General features: G+C 32.6%; 2 protein-coding genes across 2 annotated transcripts; both read left to right on the top strand.

The window, feature by feature from the left end:
* The first annotated feature begins 8,161 nt into the window (after positions 1-8,161).
* On the top strand, positions 8,162-15,205 carry LOC131941679 (myosin-1-like). Its single transcript, XM_059301094.1, has 9 exons — positions 8,162-8,248; positions 8,785-8,827; positions 9,336-9,536; positions 10,141-10,671; positions 10,863-10,970; positions 11,552-12,028; positions 13,625-13,912; positions 14,830-15,143; positions 15,182-15,205. The coding sequence occupies exons 1-9, from the start codon at positions 8,177-8,179 to the stop codon at positions 15,203-15,205; spliced, it is 2,058 nt and encodes a 685-aa protein (XP_059157077.1). The 5' UTR covers positions 8,162-8,176.
* An 806-nt stretch (positions 15,206-16,011) lies between these two features.
* Positions 16,012-17,951, top strand: LOC131941766 (uncharacterized). Its single transcript, XM_059301249.1, has 2 exons — positions 16,012-16,126; positions 17,516-17,951. The coding sequence occupies exons 1-2, from the start codon at positions 16,012-16,014 to the stop codon at positions 17,728-17,730; spliced, it is 330 nt and encodes a 109-aa protein (XP_059157232.1). The 3' UTR covers positions 17,731-17,951.
* The last annotated feature ends 2,115 nt before the right edge of the window (positions 17,952-20,066 follow it).

Here is a 20,066-nt window from a genome sequence, read left to right as displayed (position 1 = left end):
ACGTGCACTGTATTTTGTCCGTTTTATTTTTCTTAGAGGGATGTGTTTATTTTATGCTTGAAAATATTTGTTAGTGTGTGGTGAGGTTGTTGGTCAATGACTTTAGGCTTATTTCCATTATGGAGGATATATTGGCTTTACTGTGGTTTGTATCACGTTATTTTTAATTACTTAGAAAATGTGTTTATGCTGAAATTACTACTTATAATTATGTTTTAACCTTTTGGGTACCATATGCGTTTCTTGGTCAGACTGTTATTAGATTACTTATAAGAACGGATTTTAGTATTTAACAATATATAATTAGTGTTAATAGTAGGGATTAGTGTTTTACTCGAAGCCTTGGCTAGTTATCGTTAGTAGTAGTTAGCATTAGTATTTTAATATTTTTTAAAACCATGTTTATGTTAATTTAAATTGTATATAGTTTTCATTTATTTTATTCATGATTTCTATTTCTTCTCTTCTTTTTCTCTTTTCCATTCAGGTTGGAGTTGCAACTTTACTGGGTGTTTGTTTAGTGTTTTGTTTGATGTTTGTTTAGTGTTTTATTTGATGAGTTGTTTGCTTTATTGTGTTTTGTATGTTTTGTTTGATGTTTTGATTAGAAGTTTTATACAATTAGATTGTAGTGAATTTATTTGATTGTTTGAATATATTGGTTTAATTTTTTTAATCAATATAGTTGATCATCTTGTTGTTTAAAGGTTAGGGTTTTACCAATCTGGGTTAAGCCAGAGTTGCACTCACGCCCGTTAATAAGATAACCCTTAGTGGTGGATTAGAATTAGGGTTTTGTCAGGGCTTGGAATTGGTAGCAAGAGTTGGGTCAGTGTTTTAGTGAAGGTAAATGGTTTTTGTTAGGGTTAGAGTAGCTTAGAGAATATTTTTTTCTAATTGGTCCCCATGGGACTATGTACGCTTAGATTTGTGTTTAGAGTAGGGATTGTAAAAACACCCAGTTAGGTTGATGGAGAGACGTGTGATGGTCAGCCATCAGTGTACCAGGCTGGGGCAGACAATGACCAAGGTGTGGCACGGGACCTGATATGGTGTGAGGCAGACCAGTGACTCGGCATTAAGGAAGGCAGCCGACCAACCCGCGAAAGGATTTTGTCGTCATGTACTTGACGAACAAGGAGATCCATCTAGGCAGTACCCCCACGGTCTGTCTATGTGGGTGCACAATCAAAAGGGGCGGATGGCAGTCGGAAAACCCGTTGTGCAGAATAGTTGAGTTATCGCCCTGACCAACAAAGCGGCCTCCAGTGCTTAGCTCAATGGCCAAACTGGTGGCCATTGTCTCCAGGCTAAACAACAATGATAAACATATTTTAGGTCGGTGGTTTGTCTGCAATTATTTGCTCAGAGAGGGCACCATGGCCCTGCATAGCGGTGAACTTGTGTGACTGTACAAGAATGACCAAATCCATCCTAGAGTGTTGCCAATGACTGTTCATGTAGGCAGACCAGTGACGGAGAACGTGGTGCCATTTTTTTTCCTATTGCTGTTTGCTGAAATTTTTGTAATTTAAGTTTAAGTTACATATATTTCTATCCGTTTTAAATATGGATATTTTTTTTCCTTACATGGCTGTAAGTTTTTAAATAAGGGTGAATGTAAGCGGTTGAATAAATGTTTTTGTAAATTTGCGAATGTTTGGAAATAGTTCATGTTTTTCATTCTGGATTGCATTTGTCCTTCGTTCTATTATCATACTTTATTTTCTTCGTTATTGTGGATTACCCACTATGGCTAAATTTGTGTAGGCAGTTTGCTAGTTAGTTTCTTATAGCGCAAGATTTAGAATGTGTTGTTTTCAAGTCTCAAATTTAAGTGAAATTTAATGTCATATTGCATAGTCATTGGGTCTTGACCACGTGCCGAATTTCAAATAAAAAAATTGGTTAAAAGTGCCCCATATTTTGCTCCCAGGTTTTAATCTATACAGACAGAGAGACCGGGGGACAAGAGGAAGCAAGTTAAATAAAAGCTTGCAGAAACGTTTTAATACAAAGCTTTTATGTGATAATGCACTAAAAAGGGGAAAAATTACTTTATTTAAATATATAATAAGACATTGCTATTTAAATTTTATGAATTAATTACAATGTTCTGAAATTAGTAGGCTCTCTCACTACTACATTTTCGCACTATTATACGCGCCTTATCATGTTCATTTGGTGCGCAATAGTTTTCAGTCATGCAACTCTAATGTATAAAAAATTAAAATGTACTTTCAAAAAAAATTCCTTAAAAATGTTTTATAAGCAAGCTTTTATATAATAATGCACTAAAAGGAAGAAAATAAATGATTTTCTTTAAATATGAAAATGAACTACTATTAAAATAACTATAAAGAAAATTTCAACGGCAGCCTGAATAGGAAGGTAAAAATTTATTTTTTGTAACATTGCAGTAAAAGGAGAAAATAAATTATTTTATTTAAATATATAATAAAACACACATTTTTAAAAAACCTATAAACACTAATCCCTTCTACTTACACTAACTCCAAAATCTAAAATATTAAAATCAGTTCTTAAAACTAATAATAATAATTAATACCAGTCTTACAAAAAAAAATGAAAATTTTACCCAACAGGTTTAATTATAATTACAAATAGTAATCTCAGCACAAGAGTTTCGGCGGAAGTCAAGGCACACACCCGATTCACGATCAGATTTTGAAAATGTGGACTGTACAACTATTAAGAAGGATTCGGTTTAAAGCGCATAAGAAACTGGTAGGGTTGGTACCTCCAAAAAGATTAAGAACCACGGCTTTAGAGTGTAGTTTGTAGAACGTGCAAGCTTTCATTATTTGGTCTACTTTAGGTCGGATCTTTAGAGCAATTTCGATAATAGTGTATTACAGTTTTAAATTATCAATTAGGTTGAACAAAGTAACAAAGCTTTAGCAGTCGTCGTGTTGTACCATTTTTCCCACGTTTTCTTTAACTTGCTTTCGCGTCTGTTTGTTTGTTTGTTTATTTGTTTGTCTTTCCATCAAATCTTGCGATCGAAATTTCGGGCACTTCCCAGTTAGCTAGCGCGCTGAAATTTTCAGGGAAGCTTTGTTTCCGATGACAATACAATATTACATTGTTTAGTAAATCTAGGGGCCTTAACTATATGAAAATTGCAATCTTACAAAGAACTAGTTTTGTCATTTCTTACCAAAACTGGCTAGTCTTCCTCTTCTTTGTTCTTATTTTTAGTGTTGGAAGGGAACCCCCCCCCCAACACAATTAAGTATACATGTCAATTGGTTATGCGCAATTGATGCTATTGACTCCAATTTCAGAACAAACTAGAAGGCAGCAGTTGTTTAATTTTGGAGTTGTCTCTCCTAGAAGAGTAGCTGTCCCCAGCGTACGAGCTTATCTTCCCGATGTCTCGAACTCAAGACTTTTCGGTTTAGCAACCATGAGCTTAACCGACTCGACCATGCCGACCCCAACTGGCTAGTGAAATTGTACATTACGCTTTAATACAATTGGTTTATATTCTAAGTAATAAATTTATCTAATTACCGTTCCGGAGTAATCCCTTCTCATTTACATTGGCAAAAAAAAAGCGCGCCGCGGCCACCCATCATATATTTATTTTAAATTTTACTGTTACACAATACGTTTAATACAATTGGTTACTTTTCTAAGTTTTAAAACCACTAATACTAATAACTAACATTTTTCCAAATGCCACACAATCGTACAATACGCTATAGTAAAATTAGTTACTTTTCTTAGTGTTAAAGTTTATCTACTCACCAATCAAATTTAAATCTTTGCGATTTTATTTAGCGAAAAGCGCCCTCCGCTTCACCCAAAAAGCCACTACGTTTTTTTACGGTTAAACAATCGTACAATACGCTTTGCTGCAACTGTTTTCTTTTAAAAGTGGTAACGTTTATCGACAAACCAATCTAGTGTAAATTATTCCTATTTTTTTGTACACCCTCCCTATCTAGGTAAAGCTGGAAAGCAGTTTTTTTATGGTCACTGTTTCTAAAGGGCATATGTTTTACAGTTGCGCTATCAAGGTAGAATTGAGTTAAATAAGTATGTAAAGGCTTGTAGCCATAACATTTCTTAGACTGTTTATAAAACAAAAACTGCAGCATCAAATCAGCTTTAAAAAAATGTTCCACCCCCTTTGGCGCCCCCCGCCCCCCCCCCCCCCCGGTCAGCACCCGTGGCGGCTGCGCCCCTTCCCCTACCTACGCCTGTGTAACCTATACTGTCCCATACATAATTTTTCTCGAAATTTAGCGTTTATTACATCCTGCTTTAAAGAATGGAAGCTTTTCCTCTTTTTAGTTCTGTTAATTTTAGAAGGGAGTTGTTTTTATCGCCTTTATTTTCCTATCTGGAATAATTTGACGGGCCTTTCTAAATTTCTTAAAATTAGCCGAGAGGAAAAAAAGTATACACAACACCTGGATGCGTTGTTATGCCGTGTTTTAATCTCAATGACACACTTGCATTATGTGTATCTAATCTGGTCAAGTGGAGACAACTTGATACACATCTGATAACGATATCTCATTAGATTCCGAGGTCACTGAAACAGATGAACTGTTTTTTCTGCACCATATAGATCTTCGGGTTGGATATAAAACTTTACTTATTAGTGCAGTTTAGCGTGACGGTAAGACATAGCTCTAATGTACCACAGCACATTAAAAGTGATAAAAATGCTTCCTTGTTTTATAATATTTGTAAAATCCCATATTTTACATTTAGAATCCCACTATGTTAACATAATCCCATCTCGTCACGACTATGTAACCTGACCTCCCCCTCGCATCACGTCAGGGGTTTTACATCACGGATCAATAGCCCTGAAAAGAGGTTTTCACAAACTGAAATCAAAACTGTATGTCGACACACAATTTTTCCCGTTTTGTGATACAACGAAAAAAACACATTCCATTTTCTACTGTCTGTTACCTGATGGGATGGTGGTGAGCTGGATGGCAGGCTATTTTTAGTATATTTTCTAGAATTGGCAAATAGAATGAATACCCGATTGTGACCAACCTCACAACAATAAAAAAAAACATCCCATTTTTTACTATCTGTTACATGATTGGAGGGTAGTGAGGTGGATGGCAGGCTATTTTTAGAATATTTCATAGAATTGGAAGCTGAAAGAATACCCGATTGTGACTGACCTCACTTACAACAAAAAAAAAAAAACATCCAATTTTTTACTATCTGTTACATGATTGGAAGGTGGTGAGCTGGAGGGCAGGCTATTTTTAGAATATTTCCTAGAATTGGAAGCTGAAGGAATACCCGATTGTGACTGACCTCACTCATGGGACTAAACCTAACCACGATAGCAGAAAGTCTGGATGCTCGACTGGGTAAGCGGAAAATAATTCCTTCTCTATTCATTGTTTTAAATGCCCGTGTTCTAATATGTTGTTTTATTTTAATTTTTTTTATTAGAATATAGTTGATTTATTTAGTCCATTCACATAACGTTAATACATTGATAATTCCTAACGATTTCATAAACTCGTATAAATAACTCTGATTTAACATTTAAATTGTTTTACAAACTGTGCCGTTATATTATACCTGCACGGTGATGTTGTTAAACCATGAAGATGTGATTTGAAACAAGGCTCAACATTATATGTAGCTACCCCCTCACACACACTCAATAATACAAATAAACAAACGAATACTATTTCCTACACCTTTAATCCTAAGTTATATTTATGTTTCTCACACTTTATAGCCCCTCACACACACAACCCCCCACCTCTCAAGCCTATAACCCCCCCCCCCCCTCCACCCCATCTGCGCGGTCCTTACTGATCAGAGTTTAATACACTATTCACCACAAAACCACTCGACACTGATGTACACACCAAAGTAACACAAACACGTCCCCTTTCATCGTCGAAAGGAAAGATAGAAAATCGATAGTAGTATGCAATAACCCGTCTCAATTATAAACAATTTAACGATCGTTCTGCAATGCAATATACCACGCCGAACGTAATCACGTATGTACAGGTTATGATATTGAAAAATCTATCAAAAACATTGAACATCACAGTCAATATTATTTGTTATCGCAGTGTTTGAGATTACAGGATAACCAACACATTAGGTTACTCTGTCAAATAAATACACGTTACCAACTGAGGCGAGACATACTTCACCACATAACTCACCATAAGACTCACGGTACGCACGCTGTTACTCTAGTACGATCGGAGAGTGCGGTGAATTCCTGGAGACGTAAACGACTGACAAGTTGTCAAACAAGTAAGTAATTCAAATTACAAATGAACTGTTTAAAATTCATCACCTCTTTCTTTATTACTAAAATACGAGTTATGAATATATACAGAGCTTAAATATAAGTAACTGAATCTAAATGTTTCGTGTTTGACATTAATTAAAAAAAAATTACAGCGATAGATTTTCGTGTTTTTAAATAAAAATGCTTTGTAATGAGGCGCATGAAGCTGATACAATTTTTTTTGGGGGGCATGGGGGGGGGGGGGGGGGGGGGGGGCAAAAACTTACACCAATGTTTCTTTCATTTTTAACTTTCTAATACCTTAACGTACATTATTAGGTACGAGCCGACCCGCAGCGTATCATACGCCGCTATTTAGTTGTTTTATTTTCTACTTTTCAGTAATTCATAATTTGTGAATTCGACAGTACCAATGCTGCCACTGAAAATATTTGCTTTAAAACATTAACCCCCCCCCCCCCTTTCCCTTAACCCCGACCCTACACCCCCCCCCCCCGTGAAAGCATCCTCCTCTTAGTTATTTCTTAGTTACCTCCTGTAAGTTTAAAATCGAGCTAAATTATCTGCCCCTAATTTAACTTTGTAAACATTTTGCGTGACCACAGCTCACCAGACAATGTGGGGGTGGGGTGGGGGTGGTAGTGATAGTGATAGAGAGAAAGAGAGGGGACAGCAAGGAGGCGCTTGCAGCTTGTTTTCTAACGGCTCCCAGAAGAGAATTATATATATAGATGGTTTTTCCAGTTAGACATAACAACCCATTGCTCGGCAGATGAAGTAGATTTAATGTTTTTGGAATTTTGCGTTAAAGGGATGGTGTTTTCAGTATTTTTCTAAACCAAGCCACTGGCGTTGCTAGACCTGGTGTCACCCGGTGCGGCACTTCATGGTGTCACCCCTCCCTACACACAGCAAAGAAAAAAGTAAATATATATATATATATATATATATATATATATATATATATATATATATATATATATATATATATGTATATATATATATATATATATATATATATATATATATATATATATATATATATATATATATATATATCCGTGAATGTGTGTATGTATTGTTGACCTTTCAACTCTAACATTTCATTAATAAACTGGCAAAAAGCATTCTTCTACTCGATATTTTGCAATTTTGTGGTACATTGGTACAAATAAAAAAAGATACACCGTGGCGGAACATGGGTATGCAGCGTTTATATATATATATATATATATATATATATATATATATATATATATATATATATATATATATATATATATATATATATATATATATACTGAATAGAAGATTTGACCGCAGGTAGCCTATTGGTCGTATTTTTAAAACTTAAATGCCAAAAAAAATACTACTTCTCTTTTTATATTCCTAAAATTGTATAATTTAGTTATATATTTTACTTTCATTTTTGAATATCAACTTAAATGCTTCAGTTTTATGTTTTGCAATTTTTAGAACAAATTGAAAAAGATTTTGTTTCTATCCTATTTATAGGTCGTAAATAAATGACGTCAAGATTTTTGGGCGAATTCCCTACCTTAAACCTGTTAGTCTAACACGTCGTTAAAAGCCAGATTCCTCCTACCTAAAATTACGTCACTTTTTAGCGTAATCCCAATAATCCATTACTGCTTGCTTCAATATTCACACAACATATCCTACAAAATCAACGCAAGGATTTGTTTTCTAATGTTTTTGTTCTAATTGCTAAAGTGCTTTAAAAAGTTTTCTCAAAACCACCCCCCACTTCGTCAAATTAGTTCCTGCTTGGACTTATTTATGGGCTTTAAACCTACTATTTTCTTCTCAGATTTTTTTGGTTGGCATCAAAAACTTTGAACTACTGACAGCTACCACTTGACCGATATGGAGGTTGCAGAGTCTACGGTGAACGAGACGGATTTTACTGCATTTGTTGCAGATGTTTTTAAAGCTAGGGTACGTAGACCTACATGTTATGACTATACACCATGTGGAGCCGTTGAACATTGCCCATATTTATATATGTAATAAAACACTCACATTTTCCTGAACAATTCTTTGGATAAAGGTGTGTGTATGTTTGTATGTGTGTTTGTGTGTGTTTAGGAAATGGTAAATACAGACATTTATTGGAGGACCCTAAACCTAACCCTGTCGTTTTCTAGGTCCACCCATGGCTATAAAAATTACATTAAATGTTTGAACATTTTATCAAAAGAAATGGAATCGAAATTATAAATATGTTCAAGATTTGAAATTAATAAATTTATCTCAATTATACTTCACTATTTTCGGATATATTTACATCTTTTTATCAGTTATACCCATTGTCCTTATGTTTTGTTTATTTTGAAGACATTCAGTGCCACCTTTCTTGGGTTTCCTTAAGTAGCTGATCATATTGCTTGCAAAATTGATAGAAATTAATATGTCCAATTGTAACTACACGTCTGTCAGAATTGAAATGACTAGCACTATTGCATTTTTTACAGGACTACCTTCGACAACGTTGTCAAAACAACGAACAAGATGCAGGTCTGTATGTCCGTGATGCGGATTTTATTTTTTACATTTTATGAAGTAGTAATGTGTTGATTGCATTTCATATATATATATATATATATATATATATATATATATATATATATATATATATATATATATATATATATATATATATATATATATATTCCTTTTGTAACTACATTATCACTTTAGTTGCATAAACAGTAAAACGAAAGAGTAAAATTGAAATATAAATGATTATGAACGCCTCGCTTAAATCACACAAGGGCTAGCTTAAATTAATTAAAAATGAAAAGGTTGAATCATGGGGTGCAATATGACCGTAGAATAAGTAATACACGTGTTTATACCTTCTTAACGTCACCATTTTTTATTATAAATTAGTTTTGCAGCATATTCCGAAAGGTACCAATTTCAGACTTAGTAGAGCTGATCTCAAGATTGAACGAATTTTAAAGAGATGTCCTACCTAATTATAGTTATTGTAGCAGTATATTCCGTATTGTATCAATTTCAGACTTAATTGAACTGATCTCAAGAATGGACGAATTTGAAAGACATGTCCTACCTAAAGTGAAAGGCATTGAAAATGTCATACACAAAATTAATGAGGGCATTCCATCTAAATCTGAGCAAGTGTTAGCAACTGTTTTAGAAGCAGTTGAAAAGCATAAAGATGAGATCACTACATTAAAAACAAAAACAATTTCCACTGAAGGTAAAAATGATTCTTTCTTGATTTCGTTTAAGTTTAAAAATGCATATAGCTTAAAAAAATTGACAAAGTTGTTTTTTTCTGAAATTTATTTACCTTGCATTTGTCTTTGATTCTCCCCCTTTACATGATTATCTCACTTTTTAAAGCGTTTACTTGCATACTGTATATTCCTGTATTTTCGAACATATTTATTTCGTGCTTTCATCTTCTATAATTCTTAACTTTACAATAACAGATGTTGATATGAACAGATATGCAAATATAGGAAATATAAAAGACAAATCCTCTTTATTAAATATTGTACATTGGTTAATGTTTCCAAAAATTGTTCACGAATGTGTAAAAATATACAAAATATTTTTTAAAATTATTTTTCAAAATGTTCGATTTTGTAAATACGATGATATTTATACGATTCGCGTAGTTGTGTAATAGTAAATACCAGTGTAAACAAATAGATTTTTTTTTGCGAATTTGTTTTGTTACTTTTTTAGTTTTCCTGTATGATTCTGGTTCCTGAAATAAGAATTTTGTTTGCTTTTGTATCGTATACTGAGATAATGTGTTTTCCTCTATTTACAAAATATTATTTAAATTATTTTAGATTCTCTAATGGATCTTAGTTATAAGATAAGAGACGTTATAGATGATGAAAAGAAGGATATGAAAAAAATGAACAGACAGATATGTTTTTACGCAGTCAAACAATGTACTTTTGGTAAGGTATTAGGAAGTGTGTTACAACAACATGAGCTACTTAATCAAACAGTGATAGCTCAGAATAGTAAACTCGACTTCTTACAAACACAAGTTCAGGAGCTATCGAAATCTTTAACAGAATCCACGGACACAATGAAAAGGCACTTTACAAAACTAGAAGATGACGTAAAAACAGTAACTCGGGATCAGAATACCGAAACAAACAATATAAAATCTGATATTAAGTCAATGAAAAAAGCAAACAAAAAGACAGATTTTAGTATTTTAGAGATACACGATAAAATAACTGCTCATGATAATCAGCTCAAAGATAGCTTGGCTAAAATACATGACCTTGACATTTCAACTCAGGAAAAAATTAGCGAAAGTCAGGAAGACATCAAGCATCTTCAAACCAGATATGAATCTATCAAAGGTAAGGGCTTTTTTTTAAAAAACTGATTTCAATGAAAAAAAATACTGACGGATAGGTTATAGTATGTAAAAAATAGTAAGGAAAAGCTATTTTTATTTCATGAAAATTAGTTTGAAGTTATGCACTAACAATTATTAGCTAAGTATCCCAAAAATATAAAAGATTATGAATTCATTGATTATTACCTAAAGTGAAAGGCATTGAAAATGTCATATACAAAATTAATGAGGGCATTCCATCTAAATCTGAGCAAGTGTTAGCATCTGTTTTAGAAGCAGTTGATGGCCGCCGTTGTCATAGTTACCAAGATTTTTCCATCATTTTTAGTGAAAATACAAATGCAGATGTACCTTAAAACAGATATAGAAAAAACATTGTTTCCTAAAGAGTATTACAAAACTTTTTTTATACCGGTGACTACCCCCTTAATAGGGCTTGTAAGTCTCTTTGCTTCTCTTACTTAAAGTTTGAAATCTCGTTAGCCAGGGTCAGGTGAATTCTCAAACTATCATTATCAGTTTTAACGATTTTAAATAACTTAACAATAGCTTAAGTAACTTATCTTTCCTGTTACCGATTTAATAAACATATTCACAATTAGTATGAAAAATACTAGCTGGCTAGTATGATAAGAAGTTGGTGACCTACTTACAAGCCCTATTATAGAAATTACCCCGAAATAGCAGAAATTCAGTGTAGAAAACATAAGCTGTTTGTTTAATTAATTGACTATACTCCCCACTTTTTTGTTTTGATTAAAAATAAAATACTTGATTTTTTATTCCGAAAACACAATTTTCGTTCCACGTTAAAACTGCAATTACTCCAGTTAACGCCAAATTTTCTATTTGTGCTTAATATTTAAATTTGTTTAATGTAGGTTCTGTTGATGACATTGACATAAGATTGAAAGACATGGCTTTACAGTCGGTTACAGTCGGGCTAGTGGCAGAGGTTTCTGAGAAACAAAAGGAGATTTTTGACAGCGTTAATAAAAAATGTGACGAGATGGTCAAGAGGATAGAAATCCAAGATAAAAAAGTTGATGAAGTTAAAGCTGAGCTTTCTCAGTCTGTATTGGAATCTTCTACCAAGAGTGATTTACTTTTAAAACAGCTTGATGGTAAAATTTTAACTGAAGAAAAGATTCGCTGTGATGATGTTAAAAAAGTGGCATCTGAAATCAGTTTAATCAAAGAAACAAACCAAAAAAGAGACAATCAACTTGAAAAACTATTTATGAAAAACGACGACTGTGAACATCAGAGGACACACATCTTTGTTACGGTGGGTGAGCTGGAAAAAAAGACGTGTGAACTGGAAGAAAATCTTCTACTAGGCGTTGGGAATTTAAAAGGTAATTTTTTAGCGTTTTGTTAAAGGGGAAAAAAGATTCCTTTTTTATTTGTGGGTTTTAAAAATCCTATTAGAAGTCTCTGATTGTTATCATTATTTTTTCTCGTTCATGCTCAGGATAAATGGTGCATATGAAGTGGGGTTAATCTATTTTTAATGACTTTGGCATACAGGGATATAGTTAGCCAACACTATGTCCAGCCGACTTGGTTTCAATAACGTTAGTCAGATGCCCCTCAGAGCAGGGTAAATTCAGGAACGTCCAACAGACTCGGGCCTGGATTCAAACTATAGTCATTCGGTTAGCAGTTGTAAGCTCTACCATAAGACCTCTGATTGATAAATTTATTCTATAACTATGTGTTATTAATGTCAAGGCAGTACTGTTCTATGGCTCGGAGACTTGGAGGGTTACGAAGACAAATACTGATAAGCTACAGACATTAAAACTATTGATCAAAACTGTAAAATATTGTTACAGAAAAACTGGAAATTTTATTTATTACAACCATAGCTCGTATAATTTATTTACAAAATCCTACCCTTTAGTTTCCCGAAAGAAAGGAAACAGAAACACTATGCTAAATGGTCCTCCAAAAATAAGTTTAACTTGCTTATGGCTGGGAGATGATTCGGACCTTTGTGAAAATGAATGATTCACGACAGGGGTCAATATAGATTACATAAAGTCCAACTAAAACATTTTAAAAATTAATTTAACAGTTTGCTTTTAAAAGAGACGCAAATTACAGTTTAAAAGTCAGCAAAAAAGCAATTAGTCTTTAATGAACTACCCCACAGAATGCCTAAAATGAAAAAAAATAAAGACGAATTTTTAATAAATCTCGTAATTTTAATATTTGTATACCACATAGTCAGTAATGAAAATAACTTGGCTACCACTACGATCAACAATGTTAACTTGCTAATATGTAAAACATTGCCTTCGAACAACTGTTATTACTCTTTGGAGTCGTTAACTCTACTATTTTAACTTATAGGAACAATGCGACTTTGTATTGAAAAATGCGTAGGCCTACCTATATATATATATATATATATATATATATATATATATATATATATATATATATATATATATATATATATATATATATATATATATATATATATATATATATATATATATATATTTAAATAATTTTCCAATTACTTAAAGCTAGTTATTAGTAATTGTTTTTTTTTTGTCTTGTATTTTAGAGTAGCAGAATGGCTTCTTTCGTACATAAGTGCATGCCAAATATTTCCCACAATATCTATTTATGTAGTCTCTTTTTTATGACCAAGACATATGGGGTAGGTAAAGTAGAGTTCATCTGTTTCAATGACCTCGGCATACAGGGAATAGTTTGGTCAGCAATATGCACAGCCGACTTAAATTCCATAACGTGAGTCAGGTACCCATCAGAGCTGGGTGGACTCTGGATCCGAACTCTAGTCTAGCGCAAGACTCCGCCGTCCCCTCCCTCAATATTTAAGAACGAAAAATTCAAGTGATATACACTAAGGACAAATTCAATCTTGTATTTCTGTATTTTATCAAAAGCAAACTAAGTTTACTTTTATCATAATGCAGGTTCAGTTGACAAACTCCACTCAGAAGTGAGCAAACAGGATGAAACTGTAAAAGGTCAACAGGTTAAACTCGAGGAGTTAAAAGTTAACTTAGATAAGCTATCAAAGTCTTTGACGGTAACAGAAATCGACTTCAACAATAAATTAGAAAGGGAAATAAAGAATGGAATCGAAAGATTTATCAGAGTGGAAGATGATATTCTTTTGATCAAAGATTCAAATAAAATCACGGACTCTAAGCTCGCCGAGCTAAAGAAGGAAAACGACGAGAATCAAAAGACCTTACAAAGTAAGTTGACGTTTCACTTTTGGGCCTGAATGTTAATAGAGGCGATAAATTAGATGTATGAAGGGGTAGTACAGATGGTGTGAGGGCGTCACGAATCTCATGTTACAAGGTATTTGAACACACCAACTAGAACTCTTTGTGGTAATGCAATACAAGATGGTTTAATCCTATTGCTTTCTCATCCTCCAAAAACATTAACTTTCACTTTTTAACCCACCTTCGACTGTCCTCCCCTTTATCTCGCTCATAACACAACAACTGCAGTCGTTTCACTAGAACCCTTGTTCACTCGGTGGAACAAGTTATACGTCGACACATCCGGATTGGCGTATCGCTACAATAGGCCTATATATATATATATATATATATATATATATATATATATATATATAATTACAGTGATTCTTCCCACGTATACACCTTTCATACATATTAAATCACAACAGATAGTGTGTTCATGTCTAAGCTCTGCTACCTTTAATAACGAATCCGGTTTCCATTAGAGCTGTGGGTTCAGGTAAAACGTACAGACACGGATACATAGTCCGAACTCGAGACTTAAAAGTGAGTTGTTGTGCACTTAATCACCCTGTCGCATTTCAAAACTACAAGATTCTATTAAAGTTGTCCCACTAAATTCTTCGCAGAGGATAACGAAGTTTTTTTTAATTTAGTACATTATTAAATAAATCCATATTTGAAAACGTTTCTGAGACTAATATATTGTTAGCACGAAACCTCATTAAAGTGTGCCTACATTTGTAAAGGCTGTATGTATATCTGGTAGATTTATTATTGATCAGGTTACAGATTAATTAGGTTAATGTGTGCATGTGGCTTGATTACTACTTACACAGTTATACATGTTTGATATAAACATGTTTAACATAATGGACTTTTTATTCTGTTATCTCTAGATTCTTTAAAGGACCTTAATTTGAAGGTCATGGACATCGACAAAGAAATAAAAGGAATTACAAAGAAGCAGGATACAATGGAACAACTGACCACTTCCGTTACCGAAAAACAAAAAAAGTCCATCGCGAATGTTAAAGTCACATGTGACATTCTGGATTTCAAGATAAAAGAGCAAGAAAAGAAATCGACTAAGGAGAAAATAGACGTCTCCAAGCGTTTGTCTGAATTCACAACACAGTTTACTTCACAAGTGCAACTACTTGACAATAAAATAGAAACAGAAACAAAGAATATAAATGATCAATATAAAACTGTAAGATCTGATATTCTGTTGATGAAATATGCAAATAGAACCACGGACTCGAAGCTCAATGATATGATTAAAGACCTGTCTGGTCAGATGAAAGACATTGTAAGACAGGTAGGCGAGCTTGCCCAAGACCTGGATAGTAGATGTTTGCAAGTCAGAGAGACTTTGGAAGGTAGGGTTTAATTTTCTGCTGAAAGAATGACATTTAACATGGGTAATTATTTCCTATATCTCATTGAAGATTAAAGAATAAGTGTATGTATGATTAGTTTTTATTAGCGTCATTAGATAAGTGTTGCTGCCTAAAGATCTACTCCGATATTGTTCTTTTAAATTTATATAACTTTATAAGTTTTCTTTAAGTTTACACTTAGATGTAACAGTAATATTTTTTCACGTACATAAATGAGACATATTCCTTGAATATATTATTTTATGAGGCAAGGACAGATTAGATATTACATTTTATATCACGAATGTTTATCTATTTGCAGGTTCTGTAAATGATCTAGGGTTCAGATTAAAGTGTGTCGAGAAGAAAGCAAATAATATGAAAAGTGGAATCACGGAGGTGGAAAAAGAGTTCAAACTTGAAATCTTAAAACTTAAAGATGCTTCTAAAAATAATGACGCAACGATTAAAGGGCAGAATGTTAAAATCGATAACTTACAGAATAACATTGATCAACGTCTAAAGGATCTGTCGGACTTTTTATGGAAATTAGATTTGCGAGTAAAGCAGTTTAAAAACACATTTGATATACAGGTAAAGAAGGTTGACAATAAAATACAAAATGAAACAAAGAATCGGTGTGATGAGTATAGAAGGGCGAGTGATGATATTCAGTTGATGAAAGATACAAATAAACAGATGGAGTCTAAGCTCACGGAGCTAAATGGTCAGATGATAACGAAGGTAGGCGAGCTGGACGAAAGGACACAGGACCTGGATAGCAGATGTATGCAAGTGAAAGAGTCTTTGCAAGGTAGGTTTTATCTGCTTCCGTTTTTTTTAATCATTAAATCATTAACAAGTGAGATTAGTGTTAAGGGGGTTTGTTTAGTAGAAAATCAATAAAAAATCCTGATTTTTTGTTATAATGGGTTTCTTGCACTTTCAAATTTTTCTACATTTTTTTTTTCATTTAGAAAATAAAACTTTCATGAAAAATTGTTTCTTGTGTTTAAAATACAATTTTTATGACTTTATATATGAAAACAGTTTTACAAAAAAAAAAAAAAAAAAACAAAAAAAAAAACAACTAAGTTCTCTACGAAAAACTCGATATCGGTCATCATATTTTGTTTGACTTTTCTCTAAAGCTAGATTTTTCTGCGGTACTTTAAATTGTATTTTCCGTTATCTCGGAAACACCAGAAGCTTTTTATTGGCATTACATGTTATGGAAAAAAGTTATTTTTCTTGAAACTACTTCTCATTCTTTTTTCTGTTTTTCTCATTTCGCATACTTTAAGGCTAAAGATCTACTAAGTATTTGTTGTTCTATTAATAATAAAAAATGTGTGTCAAAGAAAATTAGAATTATGATGGCTTTCATTAAAAGAAATTATGCTAAATATAGTGTTAATTTTTAAAAAAATTCTATTAAATAGAGCGCAGTTTTTTTTTAACTAGTAGAATTCTGACCAGCAGCTCAATAAAAATTTATCGTGACTAAGGTTGTACTATGTAATGTACTGTGTAAATTTGATCGCTAAAAGTGCGTAAAAAGCCTCAGCGCTTATTAAAGTGAAGAAAAATTAAAACGACAGTTGTTATTAAGGTTTGCCTGATAACCAAATTATTATATATTTATAATAAGCAGATATTTAAAATTAATCAATAACATTTAAGAAAACTAAAGAAGAAAATATAGGAAACTGGATAAGTGAACACTGCTTCTTAGGCTTTAGCAAACTCGATTAACATCTGTCTTGTTGAAAGATTTTAAATTTGGGTAATTCTATACATATACTGCCCCATTATCACGATACAGTATGACAAAAGAAAACGAAATATTAAACTGATTGGTAATAAACGGAAACTTTGAGATGACAGGATTACAACTAAGAGGAGGCTGCTTTCACGGGGGGGGGGGGGGGTGTAGGGTAGGGTAGGGGTTGGGGGAAAGCGGGTGGGGGTAGTATCGTCCTTAACTACCTACTGATAGTGTTTTAAAGCAAATATTTTCAGTGGCAGCATTGGTACTGTCGAATTCACAAATTAAGAATTACTGAAAAGTAGAAAATAAAACAACTAAATAGCAGCGTATGATATGCCGCGGGTTGGCTCGTAAATTATAATTATCTAATTATGTGAAAATGTCGTAAGACTATAAGCCTACTCATAATAGTTTTTTTCTGTTACTTTAAAGCAAAAGTGAACCAGTTGCTCTCAGAGACGGAGGAAACAAAAACAGCTATAAAGCAGTGCAAACAAGATACACAGGAAGTCAAGCAAGTTCAGACTGACATCAACAATCAAATCAGTGCCACTCGATCCAAACAATCGTATTTCCAAATCAAGGTTGACCAGCTTGTAACCAAAATTAACAAATGTGAGGAGAAGTGTAGGATGCTGTCGACTTAAACAAAATATGTATGCCGTGTTTGTCAAGCGAACAGATGTCGACCGTATAGTTAAGGACGTGAGAACCGCATTTCAAGGACTGTGCTCAAGATTGTCAGTCATCGATGTAAATAGTCTGACATAGGACTCACATCTAAAAAAGAATAGACGGTATAGTTACGGATGTTAAATCCGCATTTCAGGGACTGTATTAAAAGTTATAGGGCACTTTTGAAAACTTGTCAACCGCATTAAACAAACAATCTTCATTCACGAGCTACTGAAAGTTTTTTTAGCAAAAAATATTTTCAGTCGCAGCATTGGGTAGTTCCGAATTCACTAACTATGAATTAGTGAAAATTAGAAAATAAAATAACTAAATAGCCGCCGCGGGTAATGTACGACGCGGAGCGGCTTGTTGAAAATATTAAAACTTATTTTAGAAACAGGGAAAGGATATTTTCTACTTGGGTTACTGTTTAAATTTTCAGCTGTTTTAGATTGTTTTGAAAATGTATCCAGAGATATATAAGTTACTTGTATGTGATGACCGCAGTTCATGAGAACGTCATCCAACATGTCCACGAAACAGAACTTTTTGTTTGATTCAAATAATATTAATTTAATTAAGAAAGACGACGAAGAAGAAGAAAATAAACATTCGGATTAATACTGTAACTGCATTTATTAACGTATATTATGTTTACTTGATTAAATGTACCAAATATATGTCATTAAGATTATTTATTTGTAATTATCGTTTAAAGTTGAAACCATTAAAGTGTTCAAATTCTTTCGGTTTGATTTTCCTAGCTGCTGTCAACATATTTTGTAGTTTAAAAAAAGCATTTTATTTCTTTTCAGTGGGTCGGGGAGTAGTAGTAAATATTTTTCTTTCTTTTGTAAAACTACGTAGTGTAGTTCATTAAATTGTGTCTTATTTTAAAATATGTCTGACAATATTATTACTTTTTTTTTAGCCAAAATGTGAATTTCTTTAATTTGTATATTTTCGCTATACAATTATTTAATTTTTAAATATGAATATTCATATTTTTTATCTTGTGTAGGCCTACTGATAAAAAGAAACGATATATATATATATATATATATATATATATATATATATATATATATATATATATATATATATATATATATATATATATATATATATACATATATATATATACATATATATATATATATATATATATATATAGGCTAATTGAGTTGTTATATAATTGGAAAGGGGAATGACTCATGATTTATTTTTGCCTAACAATATATAGAGGAAATTACTGGAAAAAAGACAAGGCATAATACCAAAATAAATAGTTTTGGGATTACGATGGATAGATTTTTCTGGAGATTTTAAATTGTTATCGTTATCCGTGTTTTTGGTGCTTAGCTAAATGGTATACTGTTAACATTTAAATTAATGTATATTTTAAATATTTTCTAATATGAGTTTTAAAAAAAAATAGTTTCCAAAATATAAAAAAAATGTACACCTATATGCATGGCTTAGTAAACATCTCTGGTCACGTGAAGTCCAAGAACTACTAAATCTGAGCACATACTGTATTTAAATTAAAAAATAATTGTTTGGCAGTTTGAATTTAAGAAAAAAAATGTTTTTTTTTAATTTTAGTTTTTCTTTTACAAAATGGCGAGGGTATTTTCTTTACTTTTCTTACTCTTTAATATTCAAGTCGATGAATACTTTATCTAGTATCTTATGTGGATAAATATCTACGCCATCATTGTAGCTTCCCACTTTATTTAATAAGTAGTAGATTGAGTAAAAAAATAAATTAATAAACTCAATTATTTAATAAAGAGTATCTGTTATTCTCTACATGATATTTTCCATTTACCTGTCCCACAATTTACCGTTCTATAACTGTTTTGTAAAAATAAAGCTTTTAAAATGAATGAGTGTATGTGTCAATAAGAAATATTACCATGTTAAATATATATCTGTCCTCACAAGCCGATCATAAAACTGTAATACAAAATGAAACCTAGGTGTCTAGACTACCAAGGCAAACTGAGGCTGCAATGTATAGGTCTGAAACAAAAAACTAAAAAAATAAAAATAAATTGCTGTTTGTAGTGATAGAGATAGATATGGCGGATGATATATGAGTTAGAAGAGATGAATTACTGAGTCAACATTTATGTAAAACTCTACAGTTGTTGTATAGCTTTAAACTTAGACACTAGGGTGAAAAATGTTACCAGCTGTTACTGTTTTGAATTCAATATTGTCGATCAAACACACGTCACTTACTGACGCGAGGAATAGATCGTAACAGATTGGCTAACCTCATATGACGACGTAAACTCAAACT

Source organism: Physella acuta, unplaced genomic scaffold, assembly GCF_028476545.2.
Source record: "Physella acuta isolate Inbredline_101_S28 unplaced genomic scaffold, ASM2847654v3 ptg000030l, whole genome shotgun sequence".
Taxonomy (NCBI): Eukaryota; Metazoa; Mollusca; class Gastropoda; family Physidae; genus Physella; species Physella acuta.
Note: the sequence above shows the minus strand (reverse complement) of the source record. Positions and strands in the feature narration are given on the sequence as shown.